Below are 26,935 nucleotides of genomic sequence, written 5' to 3'. Positions count from 1 at the left end.
GGACATTTTTATTTAAATGCTGCGGGGGATATTTAAATCCCCCGCGGATTTCCCTACGACGACTGGTGAAATTTACATGCCCCTTCCGGAAAAGGGGCCAGTGTAGACGTAGCCATGTAGTTGGACATGTTTTAAATCTTTGTTAGAGAGACAAGTCGGTGGAGGCAACATCATTCAGGCAACGTCTACACTACAGGGTTTTTGCAGACAAAAAGGTCATTTTTGCACAAAAACCTGTGGAGTGTCCACAACTTAAATGCATTTTTGTGCAAGTAAATTTACAGTGAATCGACAGAACAGAGGGGTTTTTGCAGTATAGGTATTCCTCTTTCTACGAGGAAAAACTCCTTTTTGTGCAAGAGCTCTTGCGCAAAAAGGTGTGGGGACAGGCAACAGGTTTTTTGTACAAAAAGCCAATCAAAAAAAGCACAAGTGCTCTGGTGGCCATTCTGTGAATAGCAATCAGAGCTTTCTTTTGAGAGAAAGTCCATGCAGTCTGTACTCTCTCTTGCGCTTTTATGATGCACTTTTGTATGGACGCACTGTTGCGCAAGAAGCCTGCAGTGTAGACATAGCCTCATTGAACCAGCTTCTGTTGGTAAGAGACATGATCTTTGAGCCATACAAAGCTTTGCTGCTGGCCAAAAGCTTCAGGACATAAGCTTCTTTTGAGATGCATATTTGCAAATATTTTGTATCTAAATTCAAGTCTTCAAATAATAACTGCCTGATATCACTGTTATATGAATTGTAGGAGGTTTTATGTCCTAATATAGCAAGATGTTGATGCTTTATCTGGTTATTAATATAAGAATCAGTTTAACAATAGAATCTTTATATTAATGCAATTAATTACTGGCAATGCTCAAAAAATTTCATCTCACTCCGGAATGACAAGAAAAATCATCTTTCCAAACATTGTCTTGGAGAAGTGAAAGACTTAAGGCTTTTTGGAACTAGAAACTTGTATACAAAGTAGGGGTGTCAAAAGTTTTAAAAAATCATAGCAATTAATGTGAGATTCAGAAAATGTAATTGTGATTCATTTCAGTTTTAATCGTACTGTTAAATGATAAGCTATTTAAATATTTGTGGGTGTTTTCTACATTTTCAAATCTATTGATGTCAATACAGTGTTCACTTTGTATTATTTTTATTACAAATATTTGCTCTGTAAGAAATCAAAATAGTATTGTCCTAGGTACTGTAGTGCAAGCTTTTTATTGTGAAAGTACAACTTACAAACATAGAATTTTTTTACTAAAAAATAAAACAATGTAACTTTAGAGCCTACATGCACGCAGTCTTAACTTCTTGTTCATCCAATTAGTAAAACAACCAAGTTTGCTTACACTTACTGGAGATAATTCTGCCTGCTTCTTATGTAAACTGTCATCCTAAAGGTGACACTGTTGTAGCCAGCGTTGCAAGACCAGCTATGCTAAAGATTTGTATGCCCCTTCATCCTTCAACCACCATTCCAGCGGGCATGCATCCATGCCGACAACAGGGTCTGAAATGTGCAGTGTTCATTTTCATCATCTGATTCAGCTGCCACCAACAGAAGGTTGATTTTCTTTTTTGGTAGTGTGGGTTCTGTGGTTTCCGCATTGGAGTGTTGCTCTTTTCAGACTTCTGAAAGCATGTTCTACCCCTCATCCCTCTCAGATTTTGGAAGGCACTTCAGATTCTTAGACCTCGAGGCAAGTGCTCTAGCTATCTTTAGAAATCTCACACTGGCGTCTTCTTTGCGTTTTGTCAAATTTAAAATAAAAGTGTTTTTAAATCAAACAGCATATGCTGTGTTGTCATCTGTGAGTGCCATGACAGGAAATATATAGCAGAATGTGGCTAAAACCAGAGAGCAGGAGACATGCACTTTTCCCCTAAGCATGGAAGCATGTCCTGTGGATTGACGGTTCTGCATGGGTGCTGTGGGGCTGGAGCACCCATGGGGAAAAAGTTGGTGGGTGCTGAGAACTCACCACTAGCCTCCTTATCAGCTCCCCCTCTCCCTCCAGTGCCTTCTGCCCCCTGGAAAGCCCTGTGGATCTGCGTCTTCCCCCTCCCTCCCCACATGTCCTGCCCACTGCAGTCAGCTGTTTTGCTGCATTTGGAAGGCTCTGGGGGGCGGGAGGGAAGGGGAGAAGTGAGGATGTGGCATGCTCGGGGGAGGGAACAGACCTGGGCAGGAAGAGGTGGTGTCTTGGGGGAGAGGGTTGAGTGGGGTCAGAGCTAGGGGTCAACCACCCCCTGGCACTTTTGAAAGTCGGCACCTGTGGGGTGAAGCATGAAGGGGCATACGTATGTTTGGCATATCTGGCATGGAAATATCTTGTAATGCTGACTACAAAATGCCATGCAGCCGGTGCTCTTTCAGAAGACTAGGCTGTTTAGCACCCAGCAAAGTTATGAATTTACACTCCCCGGCTCGCCTTTTGAAAGCCGGAGGTCAGATGCAGAGGGGTCCCTTTGAAAAGGGTCGCGATTGGGACATTTGATGAGGCGCATGGCCTGTTATGAGAGACAGATGTTGGACCTGTGGAGCTTGAAAGGTGTGGGAGGGTGGGGGCAGGGGAACCAACAGAATTGCCAGGCCCCTGGGCCAGGTGTGGGGGGTGGATGCTGCACTTTTGGAAGGGGCGGGGCTTCAGGCAAACGGGATGGTGGGGAAGGGGCGGGGCTTCAGGCAGAAGGGATGGTGGGGAAGGGGCAGGGCTTCAGGCAGAAGGGATGGTGGGGAAGCCAGCTCTCTGCACCACTCCTGCCAGCCCACAACTTTACTTAAAAACATCCTTAACTAAATCGTAGGTGCTGGGAGTGGGGTGTTCCTGTGAATGCTGCTGTTTGGGGGGGCCCTCCAGAGACTCACTGCAGCTGGCGGGGGGCCTCTGAGGCCCTGTCAATGCTGCTCTTGGGGGTAGGGTGCAGCCCAGGACCCTGCTGCTGCTCCAGGTATGGGTGGTTTGGGACCTTGCCACTGCTGCTCAGGAGAGGGTGGCCCACTGCTGGTCCCAGGGGAGCCTGGGACCAGTGTTCCCTGTAAGTGTGCACTTGTTCGGCCCCTCAGGAGAGATTCCTGTGCCACCCAGCAGAGTAACAGAGCGTCCACAGCTGGATTTGTGTTTCTCCTGGTGGTGCACACTCACACATGCTTCATGCACATAAAACTTATTCTGCACAAAGATGGAAAAATCCACACGTGGATGGAAAAGATTAGAGGGAGCATTGCCTGGAACCTGCTGCATGGGACCACTCAAGCAGTGGCCAACATAGCCCAAGCAGCAGCTGATGCCCAGCTGCTCATGTGGCCCTGGGATCAGCCACGCTGGCCGCTGCAGAAGTCACAGAGGTCCTGGAAAGTTGCAGAATCTAGGACTTCTGTGACCTCAGTGACAGATGCACAGCCCTTATTACAGCCCATGGCTAACTTAGTGCATGGATGGGCTACCATCTCAGCTTGCATTCTCCAGGCCAATTTAAGAAATGCCTCCCTCAGGGCAAATGGCATTTCCCTGTCAGTGGAATCAGCTGTGTGTCTGTCCTACGGCAGCCCCCTCCTTCCAGGCTCCTGAGCCCCACAGAGATCTCTGAATGCAGTTCTGTGGCCCTGGCAGGTCTCTGAGCCGAGCCCTGCTGGCTGTCAGAGCAGCTGGCACTCGCTCGGGGCATTAGCATAGTCCCACCCGCAGTGACGTGACTCCTCCTTTGCACAGTGGGAAAGTGAAAGTTCCTGTGAAGCTGCCACACAGCAGCAGCCATGGCCTTGGCGAACCCGCTGGAGAAGCTGCAGGAGGAGGCCATTTGCTCCATCTGCCTGGAGTACATGAGTGACCCGGTGAGCATCGACTGCGGGCACAACTTCTGCAGGGCCTGCATCACTGAGTACTGCCGGGAGAAGGGGCTTGGGGCCAGGGGGCCCTTGGTCTGCCCCCAGTGCCGGGAAGCCTTTCACAAGAGCAATGTCCGGCCCAACCGGCAGCTGGCCAATATCGTGGAGAGCATCAAGCAGCTGGGGCTGTCCCCGGCCAAGGGGCAGCTGGAGGCGCTCTGCAGGAAGCACGAGGAGAAGCTCAAGCTGTTCTGCGAAGAGGACGGGGAGGCCATCTGTGTGGTTTGCCGAGAGTCCCTGGAGCACCGCCCTCACACCGTCTACCCCCTGGAGGAGGCGGCCCAGATGTACAAGGTAGAGGGGTGCAGGGCTCAGGGTCACCCGCCCTCCAGGCCTGTCCTGGAGTCTCCAGGAATTGACCATTAGGTCACGGGATGAACCCTCCAGGAATATGGCCAACCAGATCTGTGCCAGGACAGCAAGGCCCCCTCTGTATCGGAAACTTCCCCTCCATGGCCCTGCGCTCAGTGGCCAGCAGGTGACACCAGGTGGACCCCATTTATTAGGCCACAGTTCCCTGAGCCACCCTTGGATGATTTCATGGAGGTTAGGTCCATAAAAGGCTGTTAGCCAGGGGGTAGGAACGGTGCCCGGCCTCTGTCTGTCAGAGGCTGGAGAGGGATGGCAGGAGACAAATCGCTTGATCATTGTCTTCGGTCCACCCTCTCTGGGGCACCTGGTGCTGGCCACTGTCGGCAGACAGGACACTGGGCTAGATGGACCTTTGGTCTGACCCAGTACGGCCGTTCTTATGTTCTTACGTTCCCCTTAAGCCCTCTCACGTCCAGTCACCTGCTGTAGCCAGGCACAGAGGAATAGCAGCCCGGATTCTGAGCTGGGCTCAGTGTTGCTCAAGAGGGAGGGTTGGGGGGACGGGGACGAGCCAAAGGTGGCTTTTCCTCACCTTGGCAGCTTTTGGTTTCTGGGACTGGGGCCTGATTTAGTCTCCAGCATAACTGATGTCCAGCTGCCCACAGCCCCTCGAGTCGCTCTGGCCTGGGGGAAAAGCTGAGAGCCAGAGGCGCCTGGCCGCACTCTCCTCTCCATTCACACCCTGTCCGCTGCAGGCCAGGATGAAGGGGTTCAGCACTGGAACATCTGGGCCACAGCAGGGTTCTCCTTATGCAAGGGCAACTCCCAGGCATCAGTGAAACCAGCTTTTCAGCTGCTTGGAGCTGCCAGAGAGCCACAGAGCAGCAGGGGCCAGGGCCAGAATTTGGCTCGTTAACTGATCACTCGTTTTGCTCACACAAATCCAGCATGCGTGTTTGTGCATGCAGCTACCACACATGGAAATGCAGGGGCAGGGCATACCCAAAGGTGCAGGGGCAATTTGGGGTTCACAAAATGACTGGCCCATTTCTGCACCGATTGCTCCTGAAACGCACCTGTCATGGCGAGGCACTGAACTGCTGCATACAAGAAAGGATCTCAACTCCTGTGATGGCCTGTTTGTGGCCTGGCAGGGAGATGGTTAATATGCCCTGAGCTGAGGAAAGATGCAGCTGCCTGCTCTCAATGGAGGGATTGTCTGAGCCCTAGGGATGGAGCAGCTGTTAGAAGGTTAACTCTCTCTTTGCAGTCCCTGAAACAGGTTCCCTATACCCAGTGTCCACATTTCAACCAGCTAACCTCTGGGCTTGGTAGGAAATGCAATTAGCTGAGATCAAGTCCCACGGCTGATGGATCGCTTAAGGAGAATTGACTGGAGTTATTTTTCTTGTCAGATCAAACTTCAGAAATCCCTGGATCTCCTGCTGAAAAAGATGGATGATATTAAGAAAACCGTACTGGAGGAGAGGACAAAAACCCAGGAATGCAAGGCAGGTGAACTCCTGATCGGTATCCCTACATATAAGAGAACACTGTCCATCTGAGAAATCTAGTTTTTAAAAAAGAGATAAATTGCTTTAAAATTAGTAATAGTGTCAGGTACGATATCTCGGGCAATTTTTAAAAAACTATATTTGTGTACAAAAACCCCATTGCCGTGAGAGACCTGGACAAACAAAGGAGACTGACTGTAGCAGGGGAAACAGAATAACGTGGCAAAATACTGGTAAATTCACAAAGGCCAAGTATACACCGTTGCTGCACTCTAGATAAACCACTTCTAGGTGAAGCATAGAGCTTGCTGCACTCGGGATACAGTACTGGGAAGGTAGGGGGGGCAGTGTGGACATGTGAATTGTTTGTTGTGTCCTGACTGGCCTCCAGAAACGGCCCATAATCCCTCAAGTCACCTGTACTCTTTGTTTGGCACTCAGCTGTCTGCCCTGCAGGCTTGCACATCTGTCTTCTCAGAGCTGTGTTTTGGACAGCCTGCATGCTGTGCTGATCTGCTCTGGGACACAGAGCCAACCAACCAGGTGGCATGCTTGTGCTGTTGAACACAGAGGCGTGAGTGTGTGTATGCGTGCGTGTGTGTGCAGGGAAGGGCGGGAGACAGTGTGTTTTGGGGGATGTCTGTCAGCATGCTGACATGTAACTCCAACATGTCAGCCCCCTCCACACCTAGCTCTTTGCATGGCAATTTCTCTCTCTCTCTCTCTCTCTCTCTCTCTCTCTCTCTCTCACACAGAGAGGTATTGCCATGCAAAGAGCTGGAGGAAAGGGCTGAGATGTCGGGGTTACAAGTCTGTATGCTGACATCCCCCAAAACAGTGTCTGCCCCCTTCCCTGCATACACACAGGTGTGCACACGCTCTTCCTGTCACACTCTCTCCCTTTTTCTGACTTCTGTGGATAAGGATGACCATGGAGCAATGGGATTGGGAAACCTGCATCATGTGATGCTACCCGCCCCAGGTGGCTTTGCAGCCCCTTTCCAAAGCCCTCTGTGGCCAGTGGGATAGCTCTGTGGCGTTGCAAGAGCTGCTAATGGGGACACACTCCACCATCACAAGGAGCACAGTGTGGACACACAACAGGGCTTTACATCTGCTCATGTAGACATAGCCAAAGTAATGGAACTGGAGAACAGTAAAGGACCATCCCTCTTCTTTAAGCTTGGCCTTTAAGAATAACGCCAGCAATAATGGTCAAAGTCATGAAGGTTGGAAACACACCAATGACTATTTTCCCTGCTGTGTTTGAAACCAAACCACTGCCTGGGGAAAGCCTGGAAGTGCAAGTGACTACAAACAGGAGCAAAGCTCAATCTACTGGCTATACAGAGCAGGAGCCAGGTGCAAAGGATGAAACAAGGAGCACCAGCAATGACAAAGAAATCTCACTTTTGAAGCTCTCGCTTTTTTATAGATTCTAGGTACGATTATTGTCACCAACCTGAACCTACTGCCTAAGAGGAGCCAGAGAATTTCACCCCATAACCTGGCAGGTTGTTCATACAGTCAGTCTTGTTTGGTTAACAGAGATCCAGTTAAGGAGCAACTTGGTTACATTTTATAAACACTCCTATAGGGAACAATATTTGGTATTGGGCTCTGTCATTTGTCAAAGAAACACGATCCAGTGGCTGGTAGGTGAAGCTGGACAAATGCAGATGGGGAAAAAAGCCAGTTGTTTAAGAGATGGTAATTCATAACTGGAATAATTTACGGTGGAGTTTCCATCACTGGCATGAAGAGGGGATGTTTTCTCAAAGCTCAGCTGGAGGAGTTATTGTGGGGCAGTTCTGTGGCCTGTGTGAGAGAGGAGGCCACAAGGGTGGTCACAAGGGTCCTTTCTGGCCTTCGAATCTATGAATGTGCTTGTTTACAGCATGTGGCCCTTGAGATAACATGTCCCTTGGTTGCAGTGTCAGCAGAGATGTGGGGATGGTGGTTATGAAACATTAGGGCTATGTCTACACTCGCAGCTTCTTGCGCGAGTAATATGCAAATGAGGTTAAGTGTGGAATATCGCCGAGCCTCATTTGCATACCTAATGAGCCACCAATTTTTTCAGAAGAGGCTCTTGCGCAAGAAGGAGCCTCTACACTGCCCCTTCTTGCGCAAGAAAACCCCTCTTGCGCGACGCCTATTACTTTTCAGGAAGAGCAGCGTTGCGCGAGAAGGGGCAGTGTAGATGCTCCTTCTTGCACAAGAGCCTCTTCTGAAAAAAGTGGTGGCTCATTAGGTATGCAAATGAGGCTCGGATATTCCACGTTTAGCCTCATTTGCATATTACTCCAGGGGCCCAGCACCGGGGCAAGCCGCCGCTGAGGCGGGCAGAGCGCCCCCAGCTGCCCCCCGGCTGTGGGTCTCGGGCTGCGGAGAAGGGCGCAGGGATGGGCAGGCCCACGTGGGGCAGCTCCCGGGGAGCCGCGCTACGCAGGGGCAGGAGAGCGGCCTCTAGCGGGCCATGGGCGGCGCTGGGGGCTGGCTGGCTGCAGCCCCAGAAGGGGCGGGGCCTCAGGCGGAAGGGGCGGGGCCTTTCTATGTTGCCCCGGCTGCCTCTTGGGGTCGCTGGGCTCCCGGGAGCCGCGCGCTTGGCTCCGCCCCCCTCTGGCAGGGCGGGGGCTGCGCTCGCGCGCGCGCGCGCTCCTTAGCGGCTGCTGCCACCTGCCGGCCTCCCCCGCCGGCGCGTGGCCACGGGCTGCAGGAGGGCGGGTTCGCTGCGGGGGCTGCAGAGCACAGCGGGGCTGCCCCACTTCTGGCCACGGCGGTGAATTGGAGCAACCCCCGGGAGACGTGCAGTGCAGCCGTGAGTGCGGGGGGGGCACAGCCGGTCCCAGGCCCCCCAGTCAATCTCCCAGGCTGCCCTGGGCCCAATATGGGGAGCCATCCCATGCACAGGACGGCGGGGCAGCTGCCACCGCACATGATGTCCCCCTCGTTCCCCCTTGCACCACACCAGTGACCCTGACAAAGCAGGAGCTCAAGCCGGGTTGGCGGGATTCGGTCCTAGTGGGTCCATGCTGCCTGCTAGTGATCACTCCGCAGCCCCAGGGATTTGCAAACGGCTTGTTTTATACATTGGTCGGGTAGCTTCCAGGTGCTGCGGTCAGGCGGGTCTGTAGTCCCCCAGCTCCTCCTTTCTGCCCCTTTTAAAGATGCACCCTACCTCAGCCTCTCTCCAGCCTTCCAGGACCTTTCCGTCACCCACAAGGTTGCCAGTATTACTGCCAGCAACTCAGATTTCTTCATCTCCTTCCTTCCGTACCCGTGCAGAATAGCATCAGGCCCTACTGACCTGAACCTGTTCGGCTTCCTCAGACGCTCTCTGACATGTTTATTGGTTACTTATCCCGATTTGCATCCTTCCCCTTTGTTGTCTAGGGTAATTTCTCTAGTTGTCTGGGCAAATGTTATTTTTTGTGTAATGACTGAAGCAAAGTAGACAACAAGAACAAATGCTGGTGTTTTATCAAAGAGATCTAATCTGATTGATTAGTGTAGGCTTGGTTGGTGAACATATATATTCCGTTAAAAGTTTGTACCTCTGAGAGGTGTGTTGTTGTTTCCTTCCAGAACATAATTCAGTCACTAGATGTCACTGTGCTACAGACAGTTCCAGATGGGGTCTCTTCCCTGGGTACACAAGGAAGATGAAGCCAGAGCTTAAGCTATGTGGAAACATATTGCTTTTTCTTTAGTTGTTTTGTTAAGTAAATGCCTTCCGTGCAAGATGCACTGTGACTTTGTATATCCTCTGAGTTACTCTAGTGGTTCCCAAGGCACTGTCAACGCTATGATTTTAACCCATGCTTTCTCTTTTCTTGCGCCTGTGTATTTTTCTTTTGGAAGGAGGTAGTTAAGAAAAAGAGAGAGAGGATTGTGACTGAATTTGAGAAGCTGCACCGGCTGCTGGCCGAGGAGGAAAAGCAGCTTCTGCAGAAGTTGGAACAGGAAGAGAAGATAATCCTGCAGAGACTCCACGAAAACTTAACTAGACTTTTAGAGCAAAAATTCTCCCTGGACAAGCTGATCCTGGAGATAAGGGAAAAGTCCCAGCAGTCAGCAGACATGCTGCTCAAGGTGAGCATGTGGCAGAAACGCTCTTGAAGGGAAAGAGATCTGGATCGCAGGACTCGGGAGTCCAGGAGTTAGGATTAGATCCCCTGAGGCAGGACTCTGGGAGTGTCTGAATCTTCCTTTTGCCTTCCATTCTCTGCCTTACTGACACCAGCTTGTGCCTGAGGACCTGGCCCCTCCTGGGAGAGGGGTGTGGAGTCACTCTGCCCCCAAGGAGCCTCAGTGGGGTTTTTCTCCAGAGCAGCATAGCTCCTGCTAAAGGGGGATGCTCCTGTCAGCCCACCGCTGGCTTAGGAGGATGCAATGCGTTATGTTCGGCGCATCTGACCTGCTCTCCTGCTGCCCTGTCTGCTTGCTGCCCCCTTTGATGGCAGGAAGTGCCCCTAGGAAGGAGTAGCTCCTGCAGTCAGGAAAGCACAGGGCTGCATCTGGGCCTGGCAGGGCTCTTGGGCACATCCCCTTCGGCCAGCTAGGGCTGGAGACGTTCGGTCCAAGGCGTAGCCAAGCTGGGCTCTCTCAGTGGTGGTGGCAGCTAAGGTGCAGGTGTGAGTTTGCTTCTGTTCTCTGGTGGCTCCCTGCCCCACTAGCTCAGCTGGGCCCATCCCGGGGCTGGAGAAGTGATATCTAACATGCTGGGTGGGCTGGGGCCATTGTTCCTGCCCCACAAAGTTAACTCAGTGCCAGGCGCCGGATCGGGACCTGTAGTGATCCAGGCCTTCGTCTTTTCAAAGCAAATAGGACCTGAGCAGAGCGGGGCAGGACTTGCCTGGAGCTCAGTGACCCCAGCCCTGTGCCAGCAGGTCCTGGTGAAGGACGCTGGGTGGATGTAGCAGGTAGCTCTGGGTCTGGGAGAGGGAAGTGACTCCGAACAGACCTGCCATTCACTCAGAGCTGACCCTGGGGAATTCCAAGCTGTGAATTGTGCAGAGTGTCTCTAGGACAGGTCCTTCTCTGGACCACTACCAGAGCCACTGAGCACCTCCCGGTCCTCAGTGCTTAGCCCTCACCCACCTCAGGGAAGCCCTATTAGCCCCATTTCACAGAGCACAAACTGAGGTCCAGAGAAGCTACATGGCTTGCCCAAGGTCACACGGAGAGCCTCTGGCAGAGGAGGGAATTGCACTCCGGTCTCCCAGGTGCTAAGCCAGGGCCTCTCCTCCTTCCTCCCTGCGCTCATGGGGATTAGAAGCAAGTGACTCTGACCAGCTCAAGTGTGTAACATTTTTCCTTGTCTCCTTTTAGGACATGAAAAGCACCCTGAGCAGGTACGTGTCCGCTTTTGCGCCTCGTAACAGGCAAGGCAACCTCCCAGGGCTAAGCAGCTCCCCGTCTCCCTGCAAACAGGGCTCCCCCCCCCCGCCCCCAGGGCTGGCTGAGCCCTGGTTTCCTGCCAAGGACAAGTCCCACGTAGCTCACAAAAGATGGGACTGAACCAGGCGAGCCCCATCTGCTGTGCATGGATCATAAGGAATTCCTGGCATGCTTATGCAGAGCAGGGAATATGCTCGCCCTGGGCCCAAGTCCTACGCCCTATAGTGGAGCATGCTGTGTGCTGATTGGCTGCCAGCTCCCACCCAGAGGTGGCTGCACTTGAGGGACGATGTACCGTTTATGGCAGGGGTGGGGTCGGGGGCCACTGGTCCACAGAAAAATCAGTCGGGGGCTGCAAACAAGTGAGAGAACCAAAAAAACTAACATGGCCCCCTACTGAGAAGGAGCAAGACCCTCCCCACATTCCTCATCATGGGGCAGTGGTGGGGCTGGAGAGTCAGTGCCGGCTCCCCAATGCTGGCGAGGAGGCCCTGAGTCTCGGGAGCTGGATCCAGTCAAGCTGGGGGCCACATCTGGCCCCGGGGCCTGAGGTTCCCCACCTGGCTTATGGTTGCTTTGGACTGAGTTCCTGTAGAAATGAGCAGTGATCCAAGCTGAGAATGTTTCTTAGTGAATTAATTACTAGGATAATTTCACCTCTTTCTCTGCCTGGAGTGGCTAATGATCGCTGGCTGCAGGTAACTCTTGGCCGGTAGCTAGTCCGTGAGCAGTCAGATGGATGTAAATTGCATGCGACCTTCAGGCTGCTGTGACTGGACGCAGGCGGCGACTCCTGCAACTGGGAAGCTCTTGGAGTCAGGTCTCTGGGGCATGATTAGGAATGTGCAGTGAGCGTATGGCCAGTGGCCTTGCATCACGGTTAGTAAAGCAATGGGCCCCAGCCCTCATCCCCATCCTCATCCTCAGAGGGGGATGCTGATGGTCTGAAGGGCAGTCACTGTGCCTGGGGATCATCAGTGCGCACTGAGGCTCTGACCATGCCAGCCTCGGGGTGGGGGAGCAGCCTTCCACTTCCTGAAGGGGGTTCCAAAGAGGATGGAGAGAGGCTGTTCTCAGTGGGGGCAGGTGGCAGAACAAGGAGCAATGGGCTCAAGTTGTGGTGGGAGAGGTCCAGGTTGGATATTAGGAAAAACTATTTCCCTAGGAGGGTGGGGAAGCACTGGAATGGGTTCCCTAGGGAAGTAGTGGAGTCTCCATCCCTAGAGGTGTTTAAGTCCCGGCTTGACAAAGCCCTGGCCGGGTTGATTTAATTGGGATTGGTCCTGCCTAGAGCAGGGGGCTGGACTTGACCTTCTGAGGTCTCTTCCAGCTCTATGGTTCTATGATTCTATAGGGGCTGTTCTGACAGCTCCATGCGTCGGCAAGTTCCCCCTCATGCTGGGCTGGTCTCCCGGATGGCTGTGCAGCCTGTTTTGTGCTGGCAGCACAAAGGTTCAGGGTGGCTGGCTAGGCTCTCCACAGGAACGAACCCTAAATGGGCACAGAGTCTGTCAGCACACAGACATCTCTTAGTGGAACGGGCTCCTTGCAGGGGGCCTGGGGCCCTGTGCTGACCTGCTGGAATGTCTCCGTGCAGGTGTGAAGCGGTGACGGTCCAGGCTCCCGAAGCTTGCTCCGTGGCACTGCGAGAGAATTACAGCATCCCCGAGCACTGCCTGGGCATGAGGGACATGCTGAAGAAATTCAAAGGTGAAGGGAGCAGCTGACTACGCACTTTGCCCTGAACTGTGAGCTGGCCGGGGGGGTGAGCACGTGTACAGGGCCTAGTGCAGAGGGTCCTTGTCCAGGGCTGGGGCCTGTAGGCTTCCCAGCACCATGCACAAGAATGAGTAATAATACATTCCAGGTCTGACTCCATTTACACTACAGCCAATGTGGCCCAGGCAGGCACCACTTGAACCAAGGCCTCGGCTACACTAGGAAAGTTGCACCGGTTTAACTTAAATTAGTTTTAAACAGCTGCATGTGCCTTTGTGCATAGAACAAAATTTATTCCACACATGGATGGAACCAGTTAGCGGGAACATTGTCCGGTCACCCTCCGATCTGGAATGTTTGTAGACAGCAACCAGCTGCATTATCGCTGTTCCCCTCGGTCTAGTCCTAGCCCACCTACTGATGCCCTGGGCAAGCCGCTTAACTGTTGGATTCAAACCTGCCTTTAGGCCAGCAAGGATCTGCATGGGGCCAAGTACTGCCGGGTGGAGCCAAGAGCGATGCAGCGCCATCTTGGGTTAAACGGCACCTCCCGTGGCCCCTGCCCTCCCTGGAGAGAGCCGGGCTTCCTCCAGACAGAGGAGCCGGATTGCTCCATATTCACACTGGAGGATAAGTAACGTTGTGCCTCATCCCATGTTGCTAAGAAACGTCACAGTCGAGCGTCTCGCTGTTCACTCCCAGGTCCGGCGCCGGGTGTCCTGGGGCACCACCGGTTACTTCCAGGCTGTCTCTGCCCTTGGCCTGAGACATTGCTCCCCTAACCTGCATGTCTGTCTCTTCCTGGCTCTCCCTCCAGTGGAAGTGACGCTGGATCCCAAGACAGCTCATCCCGAGCTGCTCCTGTCCGACGACCGGAAGAGCGTCTCGCGGGGTGGCAAGAGCCTGCTCCTGTCTCTGTCTGACAGCCACAAGAGGTTCAACGCCTCCCCGCTGGTCCTGGGGCTTCAGGCTTTCACCGCGGGGAGGCGCTACTGGGAAGTGCAGGTGGGAGACAAGCCAGAGTGGGGCCTGGGGCTTTGCAGGGAGTCTGCCCGCAGGAAAGGGACTGTGGTCCTGTCCCCTAGCAATGGCTTCTGGGTGCTGCGCTTGCACAGCCAAGGTAAATACGAGGCTCTCACCTCCCCCCTGACCTCGCTTCGCCTGAGCGTCAGACCCAGGCGGGTTGGGATTTTCCTGGACTACGAAGCTGGAGAAATCACATTTTACAATGTGACTGACCGAGACCATATTTACACATTCACTGACCAGTTCGCTGGCCCCCTCCGGCCTCTCTTCTGTCCTGGGGCCTCCATGGACAGCAAGAACGCTGAGCCGCTGGTGATCTCCTGGGTCAGGGAGACGGACGGGAGTGGGTGCATCCTCCTGTAACCTGGGTCCAGGGCTGTCGACCCTGCCCCTCCATCCCCACACAGCACAGCACCTGGGACGAAGGGCAGAGGTAGGAATGGAATTAACCAGCCTCTGAAATGGCAGGTCCACAGCCCTGCCGAGCTGCTTCCTTGCCCTCTTGTTCTGAGCGGAGGGCGGAGGAAGGGTGAACTGTGGGGCAGGATGTAAGAGCAGGACAGAGGGGAGAGCACAGCGCAGATCCCCCTCTGGCCATGGCTGTCCGCATGGCAGAGATGTTATCCAGAGCGTAATGTTACTGACAAATGAATTCCTTCCTCGTCTGCATCAGCTGACCAGCTCCACCCCGCACCTGTGAGAGCACCTTGTGGGGAGAAGGTTGGGGCTTGTGGGGCATGAGGGGTGACCCACAAGTGAGTGATTTTAGCCAGGGGGTCATGAGATGAAAATGATGCTTTTGAGATGTAACTGACCCACTAATGACTTACGATGAATTCCAGGACCCAGGGTTGTACACTGCACACCCCGCGCTGTGTAGCTGCCAGTGTAACTGCGGGTTGTGCATCCCAAAGTCAATAAAGAACTAATCTGAGCATCACTTAATGTCTTGCTAGAGGAGTGGGGAGATATGGGGCTGGCGAAGCCTGCTGAGGGGCTGGGAAGCAGGGATGAGGATCTTTCGGTGTCTTTTCTGTGGATTTTTCATAAATAAATCAGGTCCGTGTGTGGGGGGAGAGGGGGGCTGTTAGATATAAAGAGAAGCACTGACTCACCAGTAGGGCTGGGGTGGACCTGTTCATGATGCGATGGGGGACACTGAGGCACGACCCTTGAAATGTCCCATGAGGCCATGAGGGGATGCCAAGAGGTGGTAACACTATTGCAGCTGGCATCATGTCAGTCACCAGGAGCCTTTCCAGTCCCGTTGAAACACGGCGACCCCTCGTGCTGCAGATGAGCCCCACGTGCCCTTAATGTCCGTGCATGAGACTGGAGAATGGAGCTCAGCTTCCTGTGGGGAGACACGGGGGCTGTAGCAGGCTGCTGGGGAGGGACAGTCAGCACTGCTCGCCCACGGAGGCACGTCCACACTGGCGCTTATGTTTAGAGCCAGTGCGGCTGCTGTAAGCTCCTAGTGCAGCCACTGTGCTCGTGTTCCACGAAGACCTGCCCCAGCCCACCCGAAAGTGTGTTACTGGGGTCTTCCTGCAACCCCCTCGCACCAGCTCGGGAGCGCTGGCATGGCCCGTGCCCCGGGCGCTTCTGTCAGGTTTAACTCGGCTCTGGAACTTGGTTGGGGTGTCAGGGTGTCCCAGTCAGAGGTGCTGCCTTCCTCCAGGCCCGGGAGGGGGGCTCAACCACTTGCTCTGTCCCAGGCCCTGCCCCACTTGACCCCTTCCCCAAACCCCCATCCCTGCCCCACCTCTTCCTGCCTGACCCCTGCCTCTTCCTGGCCCCTCCCCCTGTGCCCCCAGCCACCTGTACACTGTGAAACAGCTGGCCGTGCTGGGAGCCAGGGGGAGGAATTGACTGGCGGGCGGGGGAGGAGAAGCATGACGGCCAATGGGTGCTGAACACCTGCTAATTTTTTTTCTGTGGGTGAGAGCCCCCCGGTGTCATCGCCTCTGGCCCCCTTATGCTTTCTAACCCGCAACTCTGCAGGTGTCCGGGAGGGGGAGGGGCGGGCCAAAAGCCCCTCGTGGAGGTGGAAGGTTTTTGTCGCTGACCCTGGGTGTTTTTCACAACGTTTGTTGTGTTGCAGTGTGAACGCTGTCCGGGCGTGGGCGCCACAGAGGAGGATCCTGCCAGTGTAGGCAAGTCCTGTGCAGCATCCTGCTGGGCAGGAGAAATTCTGCTGAACCAACAAGACAGAAACACTGCTAATGTTGGCAGGGGGAAGTGCTGAGAAGTAATTCCATGACTCACGCCCCATGCTCTGGGAGTCCCTATGCCTGTCGGCCAGAGGCTGGGAATGGGCGACGGGGAGGGATCACTGGATGATTCCCTGTTCTGTTCATTCCCTCTTGGGTATTGGCCGCTGTCGGCAGACAAGACACCGGGCTGGATGGACCCGTGGTCTGGCTCGGTTTGACCGCTCCGATGATCACAGTTCAATTTTGATGCTGCAAGTGAGAAACAATGGAGCGGATGATTAGATGACAGAGGATATGAACTCATGCTGTGTTGCAATGGGATTTCCTAGAAATCATAAACATGACTTTGCTAGGAAGCAGGTCAGGAGTTTGAATGCCTCATAGATTGGTCATGGAGGTAAGAGGATGATGCATAATCCTGCAGCTGCTACATTTTTGGTATTAGATGCAGCCCTGAATCTTGTTTTGAACTGATGCAATTTGATCACATGTACACATGGTCCCTATGGAGATCCAATTTAGACAAAGTGGAGGATTGGGCCACAAGAAATCTGATGAGGTTCAACAAGGACAAGTGCAGAGTCCTGCCCTTGGGATGGAAGAATCCCAAGCATTGGTACAGGCTGGGGACCGACTAGTTAAGTAGTAGTTCTGCAGACAAGGACCTGGGGGTTACAGTGGATGAGAAGCTGGATATGAGTCAACAGTGTGCCCTTGTAGCCAAGAAGGCTAATGGCATATTAGGTTGCATTAGGAGGAGCATTGCCAGCAGATCCAGAGATGTCATTATTCCCCTTTATTCGGCTTTAGTGAGGCCGCATCTGGAGTATTGTGTCCAGTTCTGGGCCCCCCACTACAAAAAGGATGTGGACGCATTGGAGGGTCCAGCAGAGGGCAACCAAAATGATTCGGGGGCTGGAGCATATGACTTATGAGGAGAGGCTGAGAGAGTTGGGTCTGTTTAGTCTGCAGAAAAGAGTGAGGGGGGATTTGAGAGCAGCCTTCAACTTCCTGAAGGGGGGATCCAAAGAGGATGGAGAGAGGCTGTTCTCAGTGGTGGCAGATGGCAGAATAAGGAGCAATGGTCTCAAGTTGTGGTGGGGGAGATCTAGGTTGGATATTAGGAAAAACTATTTCCCTAGGAGGGTGGTGAAGCACTGGGCTGGGTTCCCTAGGGAAGTAGTGGAGTCTCCATCCTTAGAGGTGTTTAAGTCTCGGCTTGACAAAGCCCTGGCTGGGTGGATTTAGTTGGAATTGGTCCTGCCCAGAGCAGGGGACTGGACTTGATGACCTTCTGAGGTCTCTTCCAGTCCTATGGTTCTATGATTCTATGATCCTGCCCCAAAAGGCTGGAATTTGTCTGACTACAACGTATGGGGAGTTATGAGGAAGCAAATACCCGTAAGTGACTTGGGACCCAGTTGGTAGCGACCCTGCTGCCTTAAAGGGAGCTACCTAGAGCTTAAGTCTAGAAAGGTCAATTACCTCCTCTGCTGCACCCCGAATTGTCCCCTATAACTGCTGTTTGACCAAAGCCTCTCTAGCAGGAAGCTCCGGCCTTGATGTGAAAATGTCATGAGAGGGGCAATCCGCCCTAACCCTTGGGAGCTGGAGCCAGCAGTTAATTATTCTCATTGAACACTGGGTGCCGAATTTGACTTTGTTTGGCTTCAGTTTCCAGCCACAGGTCTGTTCTGCTTTTCTGCCAACTTAAAGAGCCCTTAGTTGCCTGGTCCTCCAAACAAACCAGCTTGGCAGTTAGCCACATTTTAATCCCTTTACTGAGAGCTTTCTGGAGATTGTAGAGTAGCAATTTGTAATCAGAATGTTGCGTGGTCCTCAATCTAATGTCTCTCAAAAGCCTCAGTATAGAACATCTAGGCAGTTACTTTATCAATCAAAATGTTGAGTCTCCTCAAAGAATGGAATTAGTTTGTTTGATAAAACCTATTCTCCATAAAACCCGGGTGGCTGGCATTAACTGTGCTAATATCTGTTAACTCTTTACTCATTGAAGCCCATATTAACTTTTCTATTATTTTACGCAGGATTGATGCAGGCTAAATAGCCTGTGGTTATCTGGGTCATTGCTCACCCTTTGTGAATAGAGGCATAACATTACCTCTTTTCCAGTTGCCTGTATTTCAAGATGTAGTAAAAATTAACACCAGCAGGCCAGAGATCTCCTCAGCCAGCTCTTTTCCAACACTTGGCTATGAAGTTGTTTATCACTTGCAGCTGCTGTTTAACATCCTCCTTAGTTACCATCAGGAATCAGGGCCTGCAGCTGAGCCTGGGGCCAGCTAAACACCTGAACTGGCCGAAGTGCATGACTTGAGAGGCATTGCCAGCCTGCCTTTAAACCCAGCAGCAGTTTTAGGCCAGTGGCTTTGCCCCAACCCTACTTCAGCCTCACTCCCCCCTTGGCTCCTAATTCTGCCTCTGATGCCAGCTCTGGCCACTGGGTCTGACTACCCACATTGCAGACATGAGTTGTTTGGAATGAACTCTGACGTACTTTATCACACTCACATGACTCAGCACCCACTGCTACCGTGGGCCCTTCCCCCCGCTTTTGCTTGTCCCCCGGCATCGGTGGCATCCCTTCTCTGTCCCCTCCCCACCTCCACACAGCAGTCAGGCAGCCTCCTTCCTCCTCCTCCCTCCTGGGTGCTGGTGCAGGGCGCGGAGGCAGGAGGAGTCTCCTAGTCTCCCAGAAGAGGCTGGGAGGAGATGGCAGCACGGATGGAGAACGGGGCCGGCAGCCCCAGACACTTCCATGTTCCTATCAGGTGGAGGCCAGGCCGGAAGAGAAGTGGAGCTGGGCCAAAGCAGAACCTGACATCCCCCCAGCTCTGAGCCCAGGGCTCTGCTCCCCTAGCACAAGGGGAGGTGCTGTGCTTTCACGGCAGGCGAGGGGAGGGAAGTGCAGCGAGCACTGGCCTGTGATGCGGCAGGAGGGAGGGCGGAAATGGAGGAAGTGAGGGGCTGACCAGGGCAGAGCTCCCATCTCACGGCTGCCCCAGGGTTCCTAGAAGTCACAACCTGCCCTGTAAGTGTCTCGAGGCCCACAGAGCTCTGGGCAGGACCCCTCACTGTGCTGCTACTCCACCTGGGGCGCTCGCTGACCGTTGTGTTGCATGGATGCCCCTTGGTGCATTTTCTGCATGGGGCAGGTCACAAGAACATAAGAACGGCCGTACTGGGTCTGACCAAAGGTCCATCTAGCCCAATAGCCTGTCTGCCGACAGCGGCCAACACCAGGTGCCCCAGAGGGGGTGGACCAAAGACAATGATCAAGTGATTTGACTCGTGCCATCCCTCTCCAGCCTCTGACAAAAAGAGGCCAGGGACACCATTTCTATCCCTTGGCTAATAGCCTTTTATGGACCTAACCTCCATGAACTTATCTAGCTTCTCTTTAAACTCTGTTATAGTCCTAGCCTTCACAGCCTCCTGCAGCAAGGAGTTCCACAGGTTGACTACGTGCTGTGTGAAGAAGAACATTCTTTTATTAGTTTTAAACCTGCTACCCATTAATTTCATTTGGTGTCCTCTAGTTCTTCTATTATGGGAAGATTCTATTATGTGGACATGCTAGTTCGAATTAGCAAAACGCTAATTCGAACTAGTTTTTAGGTCTAGATGCACTAGTTCGAATTATCTTAGTTCGAATTAACTAATTCAAATTAAGTTAGTCTGAATTAGTGCTGTAGTGTAGACATACCCCATGGGGGCTAATTTGGCTATGACAAATCAGGAAAGAGATCTTGGAGTTATCATGGATAGTTCTCTGAAAACTTCCACACAGTGTGCTATGGCAGTCAAAAAGGCAAATAGGATGCTAGGAATTATTAAGAAAGGGATAGAAATTAAGACCCAGAATATCTTACTGCCCCTGTATAAAACTGGTATGCCCACATCATGTTTGTTAACCCCTTCAAAGAACTCTAACAGATTAGTAAAACAGGATTTCCCTTTACAGAAACCATGTTGACTTTTGTCCAACAAATTATGTTCTTCTACGTGCCTCACAATTTTATTCTTTACTATTGTTTTGACTAATTTCCCCGGTACTGAAGTTAGACTTACCGATCTGTAATTGCCAGGATCGCCTCTACAGCCCTTTTTAAATATTGGTGTCACGTTGGCTACCTTCCAGTCATTAGGTACGGAAGCCGATTTAAAGGATAGGTTACAAACCACAGATAATAGCTCAGCAATTTCCCATTTGAGTTCTTTTAGAACCTCTGGATGAATGCCATCCGGTCCCGGAGATTTGTTAACATTAAACGTTTCTATTTGTTCCAAAACCTCCTCTAATGACACTTCAATCCGAGACAGTTCCTCAGATTCATCACCCACAAAGGACGGTGCAGGTTTGGGAATCTCCCTAATGTCCTCAGCATGAAGACTGAAGCAAAGAAATCATTTAGCTTCTCCGCAATGGCTTTATCATCCTTGATTGCCCCTTTTGTATCTCGTTCGTCATGGGGACCCACTGGTTTTTTAGCAGGCTTCCTGCTTCTAATGTACTTTAGAAACACTTTGCTATTGCTTTTTGAGTTTTTGGCTAGCTGTTCCTCAAAATCTTTTTTTGCTTTTCTTATTACATGTTTACACTTGATTTGACAGTGTTTCTGTTCCTTTCTATTTATCTCACTAGGATTGGACTTCCACTTCTTAAAAGATACCTTTTTGTCCCTCACTGCTTCTTTTACATGGTGGTTAAGCCACGGTGACTCTTTTTTAGGTCTCTTACTATGTTTTTTAATTTGGGGTATACATTTAAGTTGGGCCTCTATTATGGTGTCTTTAAAAAGTTTCCATGCAGTCTTGCCCCAAATGTCTGAACTCGCTGGACTGTTCTCGTGGCAGGTCTGGAAGAGTCCTGGGTCCCGAAGACCTTGCGGCTGAAGATCCTTTGGAGACATAGAGGGTGGGGCACAGAGTTACAGGTGGGGGGCCAGTCATGTGACCTAGTGTGTTCCGCCAGGTAACACCGGCCGTGCGATTCCCCAGTGCCCTGGTGTTGTCCCCAGCGTGTCTGGCTGAAGCATTTCTTGCAGTGAGGGGTCCATGCTTGGTTTGCAGAGAGTTGTGGGGAACCTGACATACCCTTGGGCTTTGGTCCAGGGGCCAATCACCCTCCGTGTCACCCATGGGCAGAGGGTGAACCTAGGGTTGGGTAGGCCAGCCCCCAGCCCCACCCCTTCTCTCTGAGGCCCTGCCCCCATCACTCAGGGCCCCCACGGGAGCCCCCGAGGTGCATGGCCCCAGTTCCCCCTCCTCCCCCAGCCAGTTGGTGTGCAGCCCCAGCTTTCCCCAGGCCATGGGGAGGGCTGGCAGCACAGCCCTAGCTTGGTGGGACACTGTTCTGCTGTGACGACATGTTGGGGTCCCCGTCTCCTGCACCCCGAAATGGCACGAACAGACCCCCCCAGCCAGTAGAATGGAGGTAGTTTATTGCTTCTCCAGGATACAGCACAGCACAGATGTAATCTGGTTACAGGAACTGGGGCTAAGAGGCCTCAGTGCCCCCTTGAGGTGGGGGAGTCCCAGCCCCCCTCCCCAGCTCCTTCTCCCCTGCTTTCCAGACAGGAACTAACCAACTCTCTTCCAGCCCTGCCCCCCAGCCAGGGCAGCATTCCACCTTCCTTTGTTCCTCTCCATGGGGGGTGGCTGGTCAGACAGGTTGAGAGGTACCTTTGCATAGTGACTCATCCTGTTTTGCTGGGCCGTGGTACCCACGGCAGCCAGTGGGGGTTACCCCAGAGCCAGCAGCATAGAAACCAGCCAGGTACCCCCACTATGTCACATCTGCATGGGGTGCGGAGGCTGGGGGCGCAGTGTGGGCGGGGCCAGCTGGGCAGTGTGGGAAGGCAACGCCTCCCCCTGCCTCTTGTCCCCACCGCCCCTGCTTGTGCCTCATTTCTAATTTACTTTCTTTGCTAGGCCAAAGGGCTCGTTAGTACAAAGCGGCCTGCCCAGTCCTGGGTGGGGGAGGCCTTGCTGCCCAGACTGCCCGCCTGGCCTCAGCCACGCCCAGGGGGGAGTCTTGCTGCTCCCGAGTGCCCTCCCTCCCCGTGCTCCAGGACAGGGAGGACGGGGCTGCTCCATCTCCCCACAGTGCTCCAGGCGGGGAAGGCTTGGCTCCTGTGGGGGGGCAGGCCTGGGCAGAAGGGGCGGGGCAGGGGGCAGGGCTAGGAGCTTGCCTCTCCCAGCCCTTCCTTCACCCACTGCCCATGTCCTCCTCCCTTTCTGGCTGCTAGAGGGGAAGGGGGGGGCACGGAGGAGCCAGCCTCTCCCTGCTCTTGTGTTAAGTGCCCGCGCCCCAGTGTCCCCCCATTAGCTGTGCAGATCCGTTGCAGAGAAAGCCCAGCTCTGCCTCTGCAGCCCTGGAGCATGCTCAGCCCAGAGAGCCTGTTCAGAGGGTTTCGCTGCCGCGCTCTGTCCCCTCACTCCTGAGCAGGTGGGAATCACAGCTTGGCACAAGCTAAAATGGGGCCAGATTTGTAGATTTCCAGGAGGGCAGCAAAAGGCATTTCCCAGTCACCGGGGTGTCTCGCCTGCTGCCGTTCCAGTCCCAGCTCCGCGGGATGGTGCTAAATTAATGATCCTCAACTGCTCGACTGCTTGCCCGTCTCACATTCCCTGCCCCCGGCCGCTCTTTGCCTCAGCCTGGGTAAGCTCAGGTGTGTATTGTCAATTGCTTGTGTAGTCCCCTTACTAAAGGTGCCTCTGAATTTTCTGGAAGGATCCTGTGTGCTGCAATCTAGCCCTAGGGACTACAACTCCCATGAGCCCTTGAGGAAACCAGGAAGAGAAGACTTGTCCAGCCATATTGAGAGAGGGTCTCAGCAGTCTGGGGGCTCTCCATTTTGGGACAGAGGAGCCAGGCTGTTGTGGAGGAGCCTTATCCAGTCCAGGAGCTGTTATGTTACAGGTACACACTGGGACTGAGAGCTGTTGGGACTTGGGTCTAGCAGGCTGCTTCTGCGCAGCTGATTGCCCTGGAGGGGAGAGATTCTGGCTGTGCCTGTGGCTCAGAAGGACACGCAACTGTGACGTAGTGGGGGGAACTTGCTAACTCACTGGCCACTGTCTGTAGCACCACCGAGCAAGACAGGTGATGAGTCATTATGCAAAGGGATCTCTCAACCAGTCCGACCAGCTAACCCCCATGGAGAGGAACAAAGGAAGGTGGATGCTTCCCTGGCTGGGGGGCAGGGCTGGAGGAGAGTTAGTTTAGTTTCTGTCTGGGAGGATGGAGGAAGCAGCCTCAGCAACAGGCTGGGGGGGTTAGAAGCCAAGACCCCCCCCATATCAAGGGGGGCTGAGGCATCCTAGGCCTGCCCTGTAACCTGATGACATCTGTGCTGTGCTGTATCCTGGAGAAGCAATAAACCACCTCTATTCTACTGGCTGGGGGAGTCTGTTCGTGCCATTCCGGGGGTGCAGGAGGCGGGGGACCCCCAACGCGTCGTCACAACAACAACCAACCACGGGAGGAGGCTGTAAGTAACTGGGCTCTTTGGGAAAGTGCTGCCTGGGACAGACCTCAGAGATATAGACTAACTCTGAGTCCAAAGAGAGGCAGAGTGTCCAACCCAGGGAACCAGAGCTGCTGGCATTTGGTGGAGCCTGCTCCAGTGGCAGAGGGAGTTTGCAGCTGGCTGCACAGCTTGGACTCGCACACAGAACCTACAGAGAACCTCCACTCCAGCTGCAGATCTTCAAGAGCGCCCAAGCAAGCAAGTGTCTGGGCCTCTGAGTCCAGAGGAGGGCACGCTCTGGGGTGGGACAGTTGGCAGCAGTGCAAATGCCAGCTAGATAAGTTCCTATTACTTCTGCGTACTTTGTTAATTGATTTTATTCACTGTTTCTTTAAGTTGTTCAGTAAAGTTGTGTTCATTTTAATGTCATCAGTTCGATGTCTATTATTTACAATTGTTGTTTTGGAGTTAGATCCAGATTGTTACTGGAATAAGTTTATTCTTGGAGGCTCCCAAGGCACACCATAAAGTGTGTACAGGGCCAGCCAGGTGGAGGCACCACCACTGTATATTCTTTATGAGCCAGGAACTGCAGCAAGGGGGTGGGGAGGGGAATCCCCAACTAAACAACATCACCCCTGGGGTGCTCAGGATCTCCTTTCATGTTAAAACCATCTGGTGCCCAGGCCTACTTGTGAGTGTGACCTGCTCCCGAGGAACCCGGGGAGGAAAAAGGGGGTCACACTTGTTGTTTTCTTATCCCACATGGGCAAGCTAACTGATAAATGACAAAGCTACTTCTTTGTTAACAGTAAGATCTGCCTGTCCCCCAGAGGAGCCAAACGCACAAATAGGTAAACCCGGGACAGTCTTATAAAAATATTTATTCTTCACCATCTACATTGAACAGTGCATCCAATCACATCACTCAGCATTACAGGAACCGTTGTGTTCAATATGCAATATATTAAATAATGGTCACCCCTGAGCTGTGAATGGAGCCAGGTCACACGACCTGCCCCCAAACGCACAGTACACTGTGTAGCTCAGCTTAAGTACAAATTAAATATCTTAAATAGCTTGAAATAATAATAAATACATTCAGAGTTTGTTTCGTTAAGTCAGCAAGTGGCACCGGCAGGAAGCTGCCTTGGGACGTTCCCACTTTCGTTGCCGGGTGAGGCTCGGTCCCTGGTCTGTCCTCTGCTCCGCTCAGTTCTGATCCAAGTAAGCCACATACTCCTGGACCCAGTCCGCCTGGGGGTTGGCACAGATCTCCCGGCCCTTCTTTGTGATGAAGCTGCAGGATGTAAAACATTTGGGTTAGCACAAGGGGACTGGTGCGTGTGGAGTGACCACTTGTCCCCACTCCAAGCCTCTCCTCTCTCCAGCCTCAGCCCCAGCCAGATCCTCGGCATTAGGGGAGATTTTCAAAACACTGCAGTGATTTTCCCCCAAAGGCCGTAGGAGCCCCCCGTCCATCCGCCCGTACTCTGAGTGTCTCCATCACTTCTGACAGTGAGACGTCCGCAGTGCCGAGCCTCATGCTACCTGACTTGAGCTACACGTCAAACATTTATTTATGAATAATAATAATGGCTACCGTAGAAATCACACATCTAGTCTGTCCGCTTCACCAAGGGCCTATCTGGGGTTCCCTTCCTGTCTCTGTGTCTGGCTAGGTCCTTGCTTTGCAGAGACTGAGAGACTCCTAGGGTGTGTCTAGACTACAGAGTTTTGTCGACAAAAGTGGACTTTTGTCGACAAAACTATATCTGCGTGTACACTACCGCTGAGTTCTGTCGACATAACGTCGACAGAACTCAGCAGTTTTGTCGACGCTGGTAAACCTCATTTTACGAGGCATAACGCCTTCTGTCGACAGAGTTTCTGTCGACAGAAGGTGTTATTGCATGTCAACTGTCCTTTGCGTCTACACTACCATGTCGACAAAGCAGCTTGCTTTGTCGACAGAACTCAATGTAGTGTAGACGCTCTTTGTCGACAGAAGTTTTGTCGACAGTATCTGTCGACAAAACTTCTGTCGACAAAAGCCTGTCGTCTAGACGTACCCCAAGTGAGGTATCCGGCAAATAGACTTTTAGATCATAGGCCACAAGCCAGCTCCAGCCGACCACACAGCTGAGCTGACTTATAGCAGCTGAGGACCTGAGCAAAGAGTCTGGAGGTCAGCACAGCTGTCTGATCGTTGAGTGTGGCCTCCTGCATGGACGGGCCAAGTATCTTCTTCATGGAGCCTACATTCAGTGGGTTGTAAGAAATCTTCCAGGCCAGTCGCTGGGGGGGAGGGAGGGGGATGGGACAAAAAAAATCTCTGTCTTGGGGATGCAGTTTGCACTTACACAATGGCAGGCTGGGAGCACATGCTGTTGGTATCATAATAATCCTCCACCAAGGTGCGCGGGATCTTCCGAGAGGCGTAGGTAAAGCAGCAGGCAGTCGGGGGGTCGGAGCCAACTGAGAAATGGAGACAGCAAACATGAGCATGTGCCGAGCGATGTGCAGCAAAAAGCCCCTCCCACAGCCCGAGGGGAAGACTGCCAGCGGTAGGGGGTTGGGTCGAGGGAGGGTGAAGGAAGACGGGAAATGGGGGAGATTTTTCCTTCAAAGTTTCCTTCCCTCATCCCTGGACACACACAGGCCTGAAAGTTCACACCAGCTTTTAGTCACCCTGCTGGGCCGACCCCACCCCTGCCCTGAAGAGAGCTCCTCGCCCTGCCCAGGCCACCGAGACCCTGCTGGCGCCTGGTCTCGTGTGGGAAAGGTCCCTAAGAAAGAGCCATCTCATGGCCAGGACATTTCTCCTGGAGGGAAACGCTGGGAGAGAGGGGAGAGGCTGGACTCACTTGGGGCGGAGGAGGCCTGGGAGCAGAAGGCCGCGATGAGCAGGACGGCGAGGGCAGCCACGGAGACCTTCATGTCGCTGTCGGGTGAGGGTGAGCGTCAGGAGCAGGAGCAGAAGCAGAGCAGGGACCCTTGAAGCCTGTGCTGAGTGATGCCGAATGCTAGGGCAGTCTGCCTTTTATAGGCGCTCAGGGGTGATCGCAGAGGAATTTCCAGCCCAGCGGGCAGCTGATGTCAGGGTGTGCTGACAGTAGGAAAAACTGAGTAGCAGCAAAGGGCTGAAATCCTGAGTCATAATAACGCCCTGTGTGCAGCTTGGTTACTTCACCAGTACCCGAAGAGGAAGGGCTGCCGTGACCACAGTTGTTTCATGCCCTATTGCAATGTTTACACCAGGTCCTTCTGCATCCGCTCCTCAGAACACATCCCAGGGCCCTCCGCTCCTTTCACAACAAGGACACGAAGAGACCCACAGGCCCACTGAGCATGCCC

General features: G+C 53.1%; 2 protein-coding genes across 3 annotated transcripts; one reads left to right on the top strand and one right to left on the bottom strand.

Annotated features, from left to right (window-relative positions):
* The first annotated feature begins 3,702 nt into the window (after window positions 1–3,702).
* LOC102444516 (E3 ubiquitin-protein ligase TRIM39-like) lies at window positions 3,703–14,800 on the top strand. 2 transcript variants are annotated; one of them, XM_075905027.2, is made up of 6 exons: window positions 3,703–4,186; window positions 5,620–5,715; window positions 9,583–9,813; window positions 11,053–11,075; window positions 12,719–12,831; window positions 13,658–14,800. In XM_075905027.2, exons 1-6 carry the CDS (start codon window positions 3,761–3,763, stop codon window positions 14,227–14,229), a joined length of 1,461 nt encoding a protein of 486 aa, XP_075761142.2. In that variant the 5' UTR covers window positions 3,703–3,760; the 3' UTR covers window positions 14,230–14,800. The 2 variants fall into 2 exon arrangements, with proteins under 2 accessions (XP_075761142.2, XP_075761143.2); XM_075905028.2 differs by lacking the exons at window positions 3,703–4,186; window positions 5,620–5,715 and adding an exon at window positions 7,932–8,539.
* A 9,629-nt stretch (window positions 14,801–24,429) lies between these two features.
* LOC102443642 (C-C motif chemokine 4) lies at window positions 24,430–26,533 on the bottom strand. The gene is made up of 3 exons (XM_006115869.5): window positions 26,446–26,533; window positions 25,942–26,056; window positions 24,430–24,878 (listed from the first exon to the last, which is right to left on the bottom strand). Exons 1-3 carry the CDS (start codon window positions 26,516–26,518, stop codon window positions 24,791–24,793), a joined length of 276 nt encoding a protein of 91 aa, XP_006115931.1. The 5' UTR covers window positions 26,519–26,533; the 3' UTR covers window positions 24,430–24,790.
* Window positions 26,534–26,935: the final 402 nt, after the last annotated feature.

This window comes from Pelodiscus sinensis, chromosome 21, assembly GCF_052426305.1.
Source record: "Pelodiscus sinensis isolate ZL-2025 chromosome 21, ASM5242630v1, whole genome shotgun sequence".
NCBI lineage: Eukaryota > Metazoa > Chordata > Testudines > Trionychidae > Pelodiscus > Pelodiscus sinensis.
The sequence above is the reverse complement of the archived record's forward strand: the minus strand, read 5'-3'. Positions and strand labels throughout refer to the sequence as shown.